At 38.0% G+C, this 14817-nt stretch overlaps 1 protein-coding gene across 3 annotated transcripts in view; it reads right to left on the reverse strand.

Moving 5' to 3' along the window:
- Window positions 1–12209: 12209 nt before the first annotated feature.
- ppp2r5eb (protein phosphatase 2, regulatory subunit B', epsilon) overlaps window positions 12210–14817 on the reverse strand; it is a 35057-nt gene continuing 32449 nt past the window's right edge. For all 3 annotated transcript variants that reach the window (XM_048205704.1, XM_048205705.1, XM_048205706.1), the window contains one exon: window positions 12210–13688. In XM_048205704.1, the coding sequence (XP_048061661.1) occupies window positions 13589–13688 (100 nt within the window). In that variant the 3' untranslated portion in view covers window positions 12210–13588. The remainder of the gene's footprint in view (window positions 13689–14817) is intronic.

Raw genomic sequence — 14817 nt, forward strand, 5'->3', positions numbered from 1 at the left:
AGTGCCAGTCAACAGTTCCAAGGTCCTGTTTCTCTGTGGTCTCTGAAAATCCCATGGCACTTCTCATACCCCCGATGTCCTGGCCAGATCCCCTCCATTGGCCCTTATCAATTGTGGCCTCCTAATAATCAAAGTGCACATTGGTGGTTGAGGAGAGACCCCCTGATATGATTGTAAAGCGCTGCTTTCCTCATTTAAATATGCTGATTTGGTGCTCAGTTATAATTTTTTACTGATACTCAATTATTAATAATGGTTCTTACTATCAATGTTGAAAACAGATTTTTTTGAACAGAATTTATTTAAAATGGAAATTCTTTCCTATTATTATTATTATTATCATTATTATTATTATTATTGATGATGATGGGCATCAGTACCTGACCTCTACAGAAGCATCCAATTGCCTGACAGACAGGAGCGTATGCTCAATGACAGGTAAGGGACTGCCCCTTCCCAAAATGTATAAAGCACCTGCATGCACTACCTTTCCTCAGTTGACATTTGCTTCTTGTGACCTCTGTATTGTTTTTCTTACAACTCGTTGGGGTTTTTGGACATTCACATTACATCTTCGGGAGGACGTGATTGATATGATTCATATATCTGACTGCTTGCATTAAATCGATGAAAATGTAGCCACGTGCAGTAATATTGAAAATTGAGGATGCAAAGCATCGTGATGCATCATGGAATCGAACTGAATCATTGAAATGATAATCATAATTGAATCATGAGACCAGTAACAATTCACACCCCTACCGGCTGCGTGCGCCACACTTATCGCCGCTAGGGATTCACATTCTTTCTGCATGGTCTTCATGGGCCTCAAGCAAATGGAGGAAGCTCTGGAATTCCTTGAGAATTATAGGCACTGTCTGGCACTTCCCAAGAAGCTCTGGCAACGCAGGGATAAGGTAGCCCCTACTCAAAGCATGGACTTTGAACAGTCGGACCTTGACAGGGACATGTCTTTCACATCAATGCGTATGTTACGAGTTCACAGTTCTTCCTTTCACACTCTCTCCGAGTCTAAGAGTGTTCTGTTTTTGTGTGGAGGTGGGCTTAGCCCCGTTGAGGATAGCGGGACTCAAGATCCTGACATATAAAGACAATTGGCTGATTATAGCCAATTAGAGAGATAAAGTGCAAAGATGTGTTTGAGGAGTGGTATGAAGGGTGCAAACTAAAATCATATCAGTGCTCAGTTTCTGATATTTTGGTTTTTCCTGAAAGACCTTGTCTTTGTCACCATTCTCTTCCAGTCACTTGAAGATCGGTTCCAGAGTGGGACCTCTCCATGGTGCAGGAGGCTTTGTCTCAACAGCCTTTTGAGCCAGTTGGGAAATATTTCCATTAAGCTTCTGTCTGTCTTTCAAGTCAGCTCTGCTCCTGGCCTTGGTATCAGCCAAGCATTGAGTGCTTTTCACTCACCTCCTATCTCCTTCACAGAGGATCAGAGGTTGAATTCTCTGTGTCCTGTATGTGCCTTGTGGATTTACTTAGACAGGACTAGCTCTTCGTCTCTTGGGGCTCCCCACACACAAGGAACCCAATTTCTAAGCAATGTCTCCCTCACTGGCTTGTGGAAGCTATATCTTTGGAATATGAATCTAAGGGAGTGCAACCTCCAGGGGGCCTCGGAGCACACTCCACTCTTCCTCTGGGCTCTGTTTAAGTGAATGTCCTTGCAGGACATACATGTGCCGCTGCATAAGTTTGTCAGATACTACTGGCTTGATGTTACCAGAACCCTGGTAGCTTGGTCTGTCCTGGGTGTGGGCTCTTCGTAGCCTTGTGTTCTTAGGCTCTCTACCCCTCTTTAAGCCTGGTCTGTTGAGCCCAGCTTATGTCACTAAGCATGCAATTTGTACCTGCACATGACACCATAGGTTTTCATCATATCACATCTCCCATAGGTGGATCTCGAACACGAGATGATGAAAGAGAACAGGTTACTGTTTGTAACCCTGGTTCTCTGAAACATTGAGTTGAGAGATCCACCAAGCTTGCCCTGCTTGCTGCACAAGAAGTGAATATGCTCACTGAGGTAAGGAAGTGTGTACAGGTGCTTTATGCACTCTGGTAAGGGGTGGTCCCTTACCTGTCATTGAGTATGTGCTCCTGTCTGTCAAGCCAGACTTGTTGCAATTGGATGCTTCTACAGAGGTCAGGTATGGATTCCCTTCCCAAAGCTGGATCTATCCACTCAATGTTTCAGAGAACCGGGGTTATGAACAGTAACCTATTGTTTCCTGCTAACACAATTCATTTTCAATGAGACTGGTTCATATTTGGCCTCATATTTGGTCTGACAGCACAATTCTGCATAAAGACTTCTTTCATCTCTTTTGAATACCTATCAACTGTCAAAGCTAAACACACATTGTGGTTGTTTTAACAGTGTTCCTCCGGGGAGAAATCACAGCCCCACACAAATCCTCGTCACCAGGAAGATTACGTAAGACTAATGAAGGGGAGATGAGCTCAGGAGAAAGTAGGAAGAACGTTTTTTGTTATGGGCCAATAACAAGACAGATAATTAGGGATTGTCGACCGGACATGCATTCAGAAGTTTTGCCCAAGACTAGTCATGCAATGTTTCATCATGTTAATAAGAGTGTTATTTCACAACATGAGATCACAATGGTGTCGTACATCAATTGACTGAACGTTTTGTTCTGCCTGTGATCACAACAGAAAGCGAGCCTTGCAGAGATAAAAGAAAGAAAAAGAAAATAAAAATGAAAAAAAAAAGATAGAAAGAAGAAACAAATCTCAGAAAAAAAAAGAAAAAAAGACAGACAGAAAGAGAGAGACAGACAGTGTGGATGTGTGTGTGGGCCAGCATTGTATTTTATTTTAGAAACAAGAGTAGGTGGATCTCACAATGTACATCACCATATTTCATTCAAAAACAAACATTTTAAAACAGCAGACCCTCAGAAAAAAACAAGGTGAGAAAAAGAGCTTGATCAGACATTTTTTTTTTTTAAATTAAAAATGTCTTATATATTGTTTAATATTGCATATAAAAGTTTAAAGGTCCCGTTTTTCGTGGTTTTTTGAAGCTTTGATTGTGTTTATAGTGTGCAATATAACATGTGTTCATGTTTCGCGTGTAAAAAAACACAGGATTTTTCACATAATTTACTTATCTGTATACCGCTGTTTCCACTGTCATAAAAACGGGCTGATGACTTCCTTGTTCTATGAAGTCCCTCCTTCAGAAATACGTAACGAGTTCTGATTGTGCCAGCGGTTCCTATGCTGTGATTCGACAGCAGCTTAGTCACGCCTCTTACCATAACTTGTGCTGCACATAGTTTTACATGTGGATTATAATTTTCGGGAACTGAGTTAAACATAAATTGTAACCATTGATCTCTAAGTACAGCGTCCCTGGGAAGGCCAAACAAAGGTGATTGGACTACGGGATGAAAATAACAGCGTTTCGACGACATGGCGACAAACACACTCTACAAACGCAACTCTTGCTCTTCTCCGTGGGAGCGCAACAAGACCACGCCCCCTTTTTTGTGTATTCCTGTGGGCGGAGGTTAGTCAAAAAACTGTTTTAGTGACGTCATTAAAGAAGGAAGTAGAGGGATGTAGTCCAAACTGGCCGTTCGATGTAGGCGACTTCTGTTAAATAAAATATCTCGCTTGGCATTAAACTTTGAGCTTTAAAATTTTACAGATTTTATTTATACTCTAACAACAACATTACACACTAACTAAAGTTTGAAACATGGGATCACGAAGAACGGGACCTTTAATACTACCTGATACATAAGTGAGGTGTCCTCAGATATCACATCCCTTACAAGGATAGTCCACCCAAAAATGGAAATTCAGTCACCATTAGCTGTTTTTCCGCTGTCGGGCCAGTGCAAACTAGGGCTAACAATGGACCTCAGACCTCGAACCATGAGACCAAAATCAAGCTGCGTTTCCAATGTCGGGCCAGTGGCCCCACGGCGCTACCCTAAACCCCACCCTTAACACGCCTCCATAGAACGTCACACAACCCTGCAATTTCATCAGCATGGGGCTAGCTGATTGAAAAGTAGCCTTTAACAATGCATGTAAATATATTTCTGCCTCATATGGTGATTTGAATCCCCATTGGATTGCAATCGGAAGTTATTTCAGACACTTGCTGGTGTCTGAAAGTAAGTTTTGAGCTGAAAATTGTAAAATTTCTTAAATGTTGAGTTCAGCTGGTAGTCTGAAAACATGAGAAATGAGCAGCGGTGTTGACCCTCTCCTGACTCAGATAAACACTTTTATTCAAGTGTGGGTACCTGCAGGTTAGAGTAATGGGCGTTGGGGTTTCCTGAAAGGTAGGGATGTGGAGAAAGGTCTTTATCATTGGTTGCGAAAGCTGTCTGTCAGGGTATAGGATTGGGGTTAGTTTCTGTTGTAGCAATTCAACTTTTGGCACGCCCATTACTTCGACCTGCAGCTATCACTGTCTCCCTTTGTTCACGACCACTCCTCAAGCCCCAGTTATTGGACCCAGATATTCAGTAGGCCAAAAACCCCTGGCTGTTGGACCAGAGGAAGCCCCAAGGAGGCCTGATCAACCCCTGGACTAAACGCAGTAGCCCCACCCAACCCAAGTCTTGTCAACATTTTGGAAATTATTTTTGTTTTCATTGAGATATTGTTTAAAATGTTACTTTTCAAAGGGGGTGTACTCATTGTTTTGAGTAGGACAAACTTAAATTGAACAAATTAGTTCAGTTAAATTAACTGTTATGAGTATGAGAACTTTCTCTTTCTTTTGAGTTCACAGCACTGACATATTTATATTAAGTAAACTGAACTGTTATTGTTTTGAGTTGTGTGAACTAATTTCTTTTAATTTAGACTAACTTAAGTTTAACTGAAACTGGGCTGGGATTTCTATTTCCCAGCATGCTTTGCCCATGGCACTCAAAAGGGAGAGTAAATGCTAAAATTAAATGTTATATAATGTTTTTTGTTGTGCAAGATTAAATGGCAAGGGAGATTTAGTACTGATTAATGTTTTGTTATGCTAATTTAGAAGCATTTCTGTTAATGTTGGTTTTTGGAGAGTTACCATCATGGTGACAAATGGCGCATACGGCTTGGTTTGAGAGCAGGGAAGTTACATGTTTTAAGTCGCGGTACTCATTCACATGCTATTGTTAACATGTTAGCAAATTAGCAAGTTGGCATTTTCTGAATGTTCTATATATTAGGGTATAATATTAGGGTTTACAGTGAAGTAAGTAACTTATTTGATTTGGAAGAACTCAATTTAAAAAAAGTTAATTAAGTATTTTATGTTAATTAGTTAGGAGCAATTATCATGCATGAGTACTACAAACTCAAAACTTGATAGTTCTGCTTGCTTCATATTTTTTGAGTTATGATGTTCACAATTTTATGTAACTGATTACCTAAATTTTTTTGAGTTAGCCCAACTTATTTGGATTTACAGTGTTCCAAGATTCTTCAAAATATGATCTTTTGTGTTCTGCAGGGGGGAAATGCATACAGGTTTGTAACAACATGTGGATGAGTAACAGTAACTATCTGAAGCTCTGTAAAACAGCAAAATAAAGTGTCATGGAGTGTCCTGCCCTTTATTAGCTAATCACAAAACTAGTCCAATCAGAAACCCTCTGTCTTAGAGGGTATGTTTTTGAGAAAAGATATGTGGTTGATTGGATGGGGTGGTCTAAGTCAGTGGCCAATCATGGTAATATCAAAATTCATCAAACCCTCCCTCTTAACACCCCCTAGAACACACAAACACATAATGAAGTCTAATAAAAGGGTCATGAATTAGAATAAAATTTTCCTTGATCTTTAGAAATACGAGTTCATTGTACTGTAAAATAGCATGCAAGTTTTAGAACGCAAAACTTCCTCATTAGTCCAAAAGCTTTATTGAAACCAAGCTCCCAAAATGACTCGTTTCAGATTATCACATTATGACGACACAGGTGGATGAAAGAAGAAAATCAATGCCTACTTCTACATCATTGCCTCTTTAGCCCCACCTACTGATTGGCACATGTCATGTAGTAGTAAATTTGAGACAAAAGGAAACAGGATTACTCCAGCAACAAAATGATAGAGATGCCTGAGGATTACAAGGCGTTTTGCAGTGCAAGTTGTGGGAAAAGTCTTTGCATTGCAATGCTTGTGATCTTAATATTAAGAAAGCGTGGATGAATTTTATTTTTAACAAAGTCAGTCAAATCGCATCAGTAAGACACTGTTCACTTCATTTTACTGCAGATTCGTTTTTAAACAAGACAGTTCGACGCAAGCTATTCAGAGAGACTGAAAATAAATAAAGTGCCTACTATATTGAATCAGACTGTATTGTTGCAACACATAAGTGTGAGTAACAGTGTTTTTACCATGTGTAACTATTGCTTTGTCTGATACAGATCGTTTGTCATACTCACTAAAAATGATGAATGTAAGAATGACAGCGCGACAAACAATTGTACATTCATTCATAATTCGTTTACATGAAACACCGCAAGTTAACCTGCAAACTATAACTGTGGTAACTTAAAGTATGGCCTACTTCAACTTTATTGGAATTTATCCGATTCAGGATCAGACACTGGCTTAAACATGTATGGCAGAATTTCACCGGTTGCCATTTTTCAACATAGGAAGTATTCAGAACAATTGGCAGTGTTATGGCAGGATGTTTTGATGTAAAAAATCTTGCTAAAATAAGTGGACCTCAAATAACATAATAAAAAATAATAATAATATAAAAAAATGTGGTTCATGACCCCTTTAAAGGTGGGATCAGCTGAGAAATTAGAATTTATTGAAGCAAAAACCCTCCGTTGACTCACCTGTTAAGGGACGTGTTTTGTAATTTTACTGTGACGTTCCTGGATCAATTTCCTTATTGGTCCTGAAACAAATGTTCAACTGCTTAATCAAAAACATGTCCTACCTGGGAATATCACAGTTACCTGAGTGACACAGATTTTGCGATATAGGTGCCAACTCGGTTGACCTTTAGGATATTAAAATAAGGCAAAACCTCAAAAAAGCAGCTGTATTTTATGGTTCCAGGTAAAATATTATTCTTGATGGTGTCCAAGTCTCCATGACACACAAACTGGGTTAAAATCCTAACAAAACAGACTGTGAAAATGGGTGAATTAATAGAAAATACAGCAATTTCACACTTGTGAAACAGAAGATACAAGCACTGTGTGACGTCTATGACCTGAATATACTCCAGTTATATCACAGGCCTAAATTTTAAAATGCACATTAGACCAGATTAAAAAGTGCATGTTTAAAGTATGATCCCAAAGTTTAGATTTGATGCCATGTTAAATAAGGAATAAATTAGCAAAAAATGCAGAAACAGCAGGAAAATAAAAACAACAAACATTTAATTTGGAATATCCTGAATACAAATTAAGCATGAATATTCCAACAGCTGTAGTCTTTGAACATGTAACCTCTTATTTGGAATAAATGCTTCCTTAATCAGAAAATCATTTGCATAACTGATTATGAATGGATTGCGAAAGACCTTGCCCACCTCGTATTTGCTTTGTATCACTTTCTGTTTCTTCAGAGTTGCCTCTTAAAGGGTTAGTTCACCCAAAAATGAAAATAATGTCATTAATTACTTACCCTCATACCTTTCTACACCAGTAAGACCTTCATTAATCTTCGGAACACAAATTAAGATATTTTTGTTGAAATCCGATGGCTCAGTGAGGCCTGCATAACCAGCAATGACATTTCCTCTCTCAAGATCCATTAATGTACTAAAAACATATTTAAATCAGTTCATGTGAGTACAGTGGTTCAATATTAATATTATAAAGCGACAAGAATATTTTTGGTGTGCCAAAAAAACCCAAAATAACGACTTATATAGTAATGGCCGATTTCAAAACAATGCTTCATTAAGCTTCAGAGCGTTATGAATCTTTTGTGTTGAATCAGCGGTTCGGAGCGCCAAAGTCACGTGATTTCAGCAGTTTGGTGGTTTGACACGCGATCCGAATCATGATTTGACACAGAAGATTCATTATGCTCCGATGCTTCCTGAAGCAGTGTTTTGAAATCGGCCATCACTAAATAAGTCGTTATTTTGTTTTTTTGGTGCACAAAAAAATATCCTCAACGCTTTATAATATTAATATTGAACCACTGTACTCACATGAACTGATTTAAATATGTTTTTAGTACATTAATGGATCTTGAGAGAGGAAATGTCATTGCTGTCAATGCAGGCTTCACTGAGCCATCGGATTTCAACAAAAATATATTAATTTGTGTTCCGGAGATGAACGAAGGTCTTACGGGTGTGGAACGACTTGAGGGAGAGTAATTAATTACATTATTTTCATTTTTGTGTGAACTTAAATTCACTTTTATTTTTTTTTTTAAGGATGCCCATCCCTCCCAGGGTTAATAAATATTTCAGAGGACCTTAATCAAGCCCAAGATAACTTTATGCTGTTGCTATAGACTTATAACACTCCATGGCTACATGGTTACATCACTAGCTAGTTTGAGTAAATCAGAAAGATGCTCTCAGCCCCCACATGGTTACACTTTATTTCGATGATCCACTTTAGACATTCTACTAACTATAAGTAACCTGCAAAGTAACTTGTCAACTACATGTCAGCTAACTCAGAGTATTAGTAGACTGTAAGGTTAGGTAGAATAAGTTGATGTAGTTGCAAAGTTACTTACAGTCAGTAGAATGTCTGCTGGGGGAGCATCAAAAAGTGTTAGCAGATATTAAAGGGTTAGTTCACCCAAAAATGAAAATTCTGTCATTTATTACTTACCCTCATGTCGTTTCACACCCGTAGGTCAAGATCCATAAAGGTACTAAAAACATATTTAAATCAGTTCATGTGAGTACAGTGGCTCAATATTAATATTATAAAGCAACGAGAATACTTTTGGTGCGGCAAAAAAACAAAATAACGACTTATTTAGTGATGACCGATTTCAAAACAATGCTTCAGAAAGCATCGGAGCATTGTGAATCTGTGTGTCGAATCTGCAGTTCGGAGCGCCAAAGTCACGTGATTTCAGCAGTTTGGCGGTTTGACCCGCGATCCGATTCATGATTCGATACACTGATTAATTTATGCTCCGAATCTTCCTGAAGCAGTGTTTTGAAATCGGCCATCACTAAATAAGTCGTTATTTTGTTTTTTTTTGCCGCACCAAAAATATTCTCGTCGCTTTATAATATTAATATTGAGCCACTCACATGAACTGATTTAAATATGTTTTTAGTACCTTTATGGATCTTGACAGAGGAAGTGGCATTGCTCCCTATGGAGGCCTCACGGAGCCATCAGATTTCAACTAAAATATCTTAATTTGTGTTCTGAAGATTAACGTAGGTGTTACGGGTGTGAAACGACATGAGGGTAAGTAATAAATGACAGAATTTTCATTTTTGGGTGAACTAACCCTTTAAGCAGACAGTCTACTCTAATGAGACTTAGTTGACATGTAGTTGCAAAGTTACTTAAAGTTACTAGAATGTCTAAAGTGAACTATTGAAATAAAGTTACCATATACTTTTCCAGCTATGGAAGAAAAATGAACTAGTTTACACAATGACAACTGAATTATCATATTTGCTCATTCATCATATTCACTGTGGCTAAATGTAAGCCAAGAAAGATTTTATTTTATTTTTTTAAGTAAGTGAAGAAGACTAATCAGGATCCTGCTGGGAAAAAACTAAGCTGGCTTAATGGTTTTTACCTAGTTTAAACTGGTCTCCCTGCCTGGCTAAGTGTTCAATTAGTTAAGCAGGTTTAGCTGTTTTTCCAACTGACAAGTATCCAAAACCCTCTAAAACTATCAAACAGAACGCCGACTCAGTATTGGCTGAACGGTTCACATGAGCAGCACGACACATGCGTGTGATGCTGACGCAGGAGCCGGCCAATACTGAGCCAGTGTTCTGACATAGAACCTGGAAGCATTAAGTTATTGTTGAATAAAGTCGTTATTTTTGTTCTGTTTTTGCGCACAAAAAGTATTCTCTTCGCTTCATAAAATTAACTTTTTTAATGATGTGTTAGTTCCTTTCTGGACCTTGAAAGTGGTGGTTAAATTGCTGTCTATAGAGGAGTCAGACAGCTATCGGATTCATCAAAAAAATCTTAGTTTGCGTTCCATAAAGGAATGAAGGTCTTATGGGTTTCAAACGACATGAGGTTGAGTAATTTATGACAGAATTTTCATTTTTGGGTGAACTAACCCTTTAAGGTTACAGTTATTGTGGAAGATCCTCTCCTCCAACTATCATGACTCTAAAAAAAAAGATTTTGCCACTTTCTGAACTGGTTCAATAAATCATCAAAAAGAGTCCATTAGTGTGTCAGTGGCATTGTGTCATGTCCATTCACCATTGAAGGATATTATAATCAAATTATTTTTATGGGAGAACTCCATTTGTTCCAAACATGTAAAAAAAAAAAAAAAAATATATATATATAAATATATATATATATATATATATATATATATATATATATATATATATATATATATATATATATATATATAGAATGGGTTGGGAAAACATGATAGTGAATAAATTCATTCTTGGCTGAACTGTCTCTTTAAGAACATTTTGCTTTTTTCCCAAAATGTACCACTATGCTTGTTTCCAGTGGTGATGTTAATTAAATCAAGCAGTCAGCCAAATAGGCCCTTCCTTTCTATCCTTTCCTCTCCCTCCAAGTATCTGACATGTTAATGCTCAAACTGAAAGAATAAAGCCTGCATATGTCTTAAGTACACATATACATGCCAATTTCAGAGCAACCCCTAAATCCTTTAACCCCTCAGGAAAAATCCTGCCAAATCCTGCAAGCTCACTTTAGCATGCAAACCATAAGGAAACAAGATCGACTAGCATCAAAAGACTACATGCACAAAGGCTGAAGTGTGTTTATGATCCAAAGTTTTCCACAAAAGCAAAAGTATCATTAGCTGGTTTGAAAAATTTGAATGTTGAGCTCTGTTGCACTCTTGTGGATGAATTTGGTACTGCTGAGTTGAGGGTTGGAAAGAGAATCAAACTGATTTTGTGTTACCCATTTGTCAAATAAGCAATTTGTCAATAGGTCACCTAAAAATGAAAATACTCCTATTCCCTCTAGTCATTTTAAATCCCCATAGAAAACAAAAGTAGAAATAATCTATTACAAAGATGATATTCATAGTCACCTGGTGTTTTTTTTTAAAAAAGGTGAGTAATTATTTAAAGTGAGTAATGACAATTTAAATTTTTCTGTTCCTAAAAAGTGAACAGTAGCAGTTTCAAGTTTCAAGACAAAATAACTGACTTGTGGTTGATTGTGTAAAGAAATCTTGTGGGCTGCGTTTCCCAAAAGCATATGGTTGCAAGTTACATTGAATTGTGTCGATAACGACGGAACTTGCGACCATAGTTGGCTTTGGCAAACGCACCCTTGACCGTTTTAAACCCATAACAAACAAGTTCACCAATGATACTTGTCTTTTTTGATCAATTCATTAGAAGAACCAGCTCAAGAGAGTCATTCATTTGACAATTAGTGACTCATTGCAGCAATGACCAAACTGTTGTCAATTGACTTGAGTATTTGAAGAATACTCAATACTCTGACAGATTAACAATTAATCGATAACACAGGTTCAACAATGATTCTTGAGTCTTTTTGAGAACCAAGAACCAGTTCACTAATCAAATGTGCAACAATAAGTGACGAGAAGCACGATTCATTGCTATGACTGCAATTCTGATTCAGTTCAGGGGTGCGTTTCCCAAAAGCCAACTGTTCAACAGAACTCGCAACCACAGTTGGCTAACGATTCTTTTAGGAAACGCGCCCCAGATGGGGTTTTGTAAACAGATTCAACTGATTCATTTAAAAAGATCTAACTGTAAAGTATGGAAGAACAGTTAACAGAAGAAAAGATCGTGAAAAAAACCCCCCATGAAACATTTCTCGATTTCTAACCCCAATAATGCCCAACATGTTTTCAGATTCACACTGTCATCCACACACACACACACACACACACACACACACACACACACACACACACACACACACACACACACACACACACACACACACACACACACATACACACCACAAATAAAGCAAATGTGCATTTCATCTTTATCACAAAACAGGTTTAATTTAATATCTCTTTATTTTTTAAAATAATTAAACATTTGTATTTCTCCGACCCTTTTTAACTTTTGTAATCGTTTGATGTCTGGGGCTTTCTAAAGCACAGGTTAAATTCTGACAATGCTCACCAAAGCATCAGTCCTCCACAATCCCCCTCTCACTCCCCCCCAATCAGCAACTAAGTAAAAAAAAAGGAAGAGAGAACAAATTCCACTTGGTCAAAAGAAAAAAAAAAAAAAAACAATTCCAGACAAAAAAAACTAAACCCAAAACAAATTAGCAGTGAAACCCAAGAAAGAAAGAAAAAATAAATCCCAAGAGGCTGTTCAATCTTTCCTCATCATATACTGGATTCTCCTAAAGAAAAATACGCTAAAGGTTCTACTAGATACAGAGTATCAAAGTACTGCATTCAGATACAGTATACAGGTACTTAACACTGTAAGAAACTCCCTCACACACTCGAATGCAGAATGTGTGTGTGAACGTGCAGTTCGATTTCTCATGACAAGCTTCTCCGGTTTTGCTGCTGGAATTCTAGACACTACCTCAGATGTGTGTGTGTGTGTCTCTCATTTACTGGTACCAGTACCAGACTGGTGAGTCCAAATGAGTGTACCGGGCGGCACATTTGGACAGAAAAGAACGAAAACCGGGGGGGAAAAAAATGAGCTGGTGCGTTTTCATGATTCTGTGTCCACTTCCTCTTCTCTGCTGGTTACTGCATAGTGTCCTTTGCATTCCCTTTGGAGAAGTCTACAATCCAGACCTGCTGCATTTATCCAGATGTTAACGGATAAACAAGGGTCAAAAGGTTAAAGGTAGACAATTCTGCTTTCAAATATTCAGGACACAGGTGGCGAATGTTGATCCAACTCAGAGAGCGCTGACATAGAGAGGAAAAGAAAAAGGGGGTGAGAATGGGATGTAGAGAGGGGGGCAGGAAGTGAGGAAAGAGAGTGAGAATTGGGCTGGTGTTGTTCGGTAAGGGTGGGCGAGGTATGTCAGATCGGTAGGTTGAGATTCTCCATTTGTTTGATTTTCTTAACAGCAGTCGTTATTTCAGTCCTACTGTCTATTCAAAGTCCTTCCAACTCCAGTGCGGGTTTCTCGTTTTTTTTGTTTGTCTTTTTTGTTTTTTGCTTATTTTTTTTTTTAAACATCCTTTTCTAGTCACGTTCTTTTTCGGCATAATATTTTTAAGGGGGAAAAAAAAAGGATAAAATAAAGTTATTTACAGTGCTTTTGAAATAATGAGACTGACGAGGTGAATCTACGGTAAAGTAAGTCGCACAAATACAGAAAGGAAAAAAAGTGGCCAACGTTCCGAGCGCGTGGTGGAGGCGTTGGGGAAAAAGCGGTCCAGGAGAGGCGCATCGTTAAGTGGGAATAATTCCGTCACTCTGGAGGCTTCTCTTCAACTCCAGATCCTCCAACTTCTTCCATAGCTCTTCTCTCTCCTTTTCTTTCTTCTTCTCTCTGAGGAATGACAGGAAAAAATAAAAAGGTGAGGAGGCATGTTTAACACCACGTGCATAAGCAGTAGGGGTGTAACGAGACAAAAATGCGACGATATGAAAGGTATAGTTGATGTAAACGAAATGATTTGCGATATAGAGTTAGTTTTATCCAAGACTTTGTTTTAAAAAGTGGTTGGGTGTATTGTAATTGCATTACTACAATAATATATACGCAAAATTGATTAACATAGACCTCATGTTTAATATGATAGTTTCATCCTTACTTCTATTATAATACAATATCGTGTCAGTGTCGAGAGTATTTACATTAGTCAATAAATACGTGGATCCGCATTAAGAAGTGGTAGAATTTTTGTTAAGCGTGTCAGAGGTTCTGGGTTCTAATCTGCCTTCGTATAGCTTATTTTATTTTTTCTCATTAAAACCCAAGATGTTTATCGCAGTTTACTATTAGTTATGAATGGGAGAAACTGCAACGCACAACATGGCGAAATAGGTCTCGCCTTCTAAGCAAAAGAGCCAATCACCATAGAAATCAGACTAGCGTTTAGGATTGCACATGTGCATTGGCTGGTCTAGCCTGAAAAATAAACTTTTTGACACTATTTGAGCATAAGAAACAACATTTATGGGAGAGTTCATGTCAGATTTTGTTGCCGATTTGAAATGTTATTTAATTGTATTCATTTTTATTTAGTTTTTGAGATTTCAGGATTCCCCCATTCAAATAGATAGGACTTGGTCTTGGATGCCCGAAATAGCTGCCCGGTGGCGTTGCAAATATGGCTGCCGAGTGAACTGACTTCTCCTTGAAAGGGACTTTGGTTGAACTTCAAACACAATTGATCAAAAACAACTTAAAAGATCCAAAAAATGACAAAGGCATTGTAAAAATCAATCAAGTGGTCTAGTCCAAATCTTCAGCAGAGACACGATGGCTTAATATGATGAACAGATTTACAACGATGCACATACTGTAGTAAACATGGACGTTCAAATACTTGCATGATGTGCAAAACAACATGAGAGAAAGTAAATGCAGAATTTTAATTAACTAACCATTTACAGTTTGGGAATAGCCATTTTGTCATGCTTTCTTGCGATAAGAGCTGTGATTGATCATCTGA

Source organism: Megalobrama amblycephala, linkage group LG10, assembly GCF_018812025.1.
Source record: "Megalobrama amblycephala isolate DHTTF-2021 linkage group LG10, ASM1881202v1, whole genome shotgun sequence".
Classification (NCBI taxonomy): Eukaryota; Metazoa; Chordata; class Actinopteri; order Cypriniformes; family Xenocyprididae; genus Megalobrama; species Megalobrama amblycephala.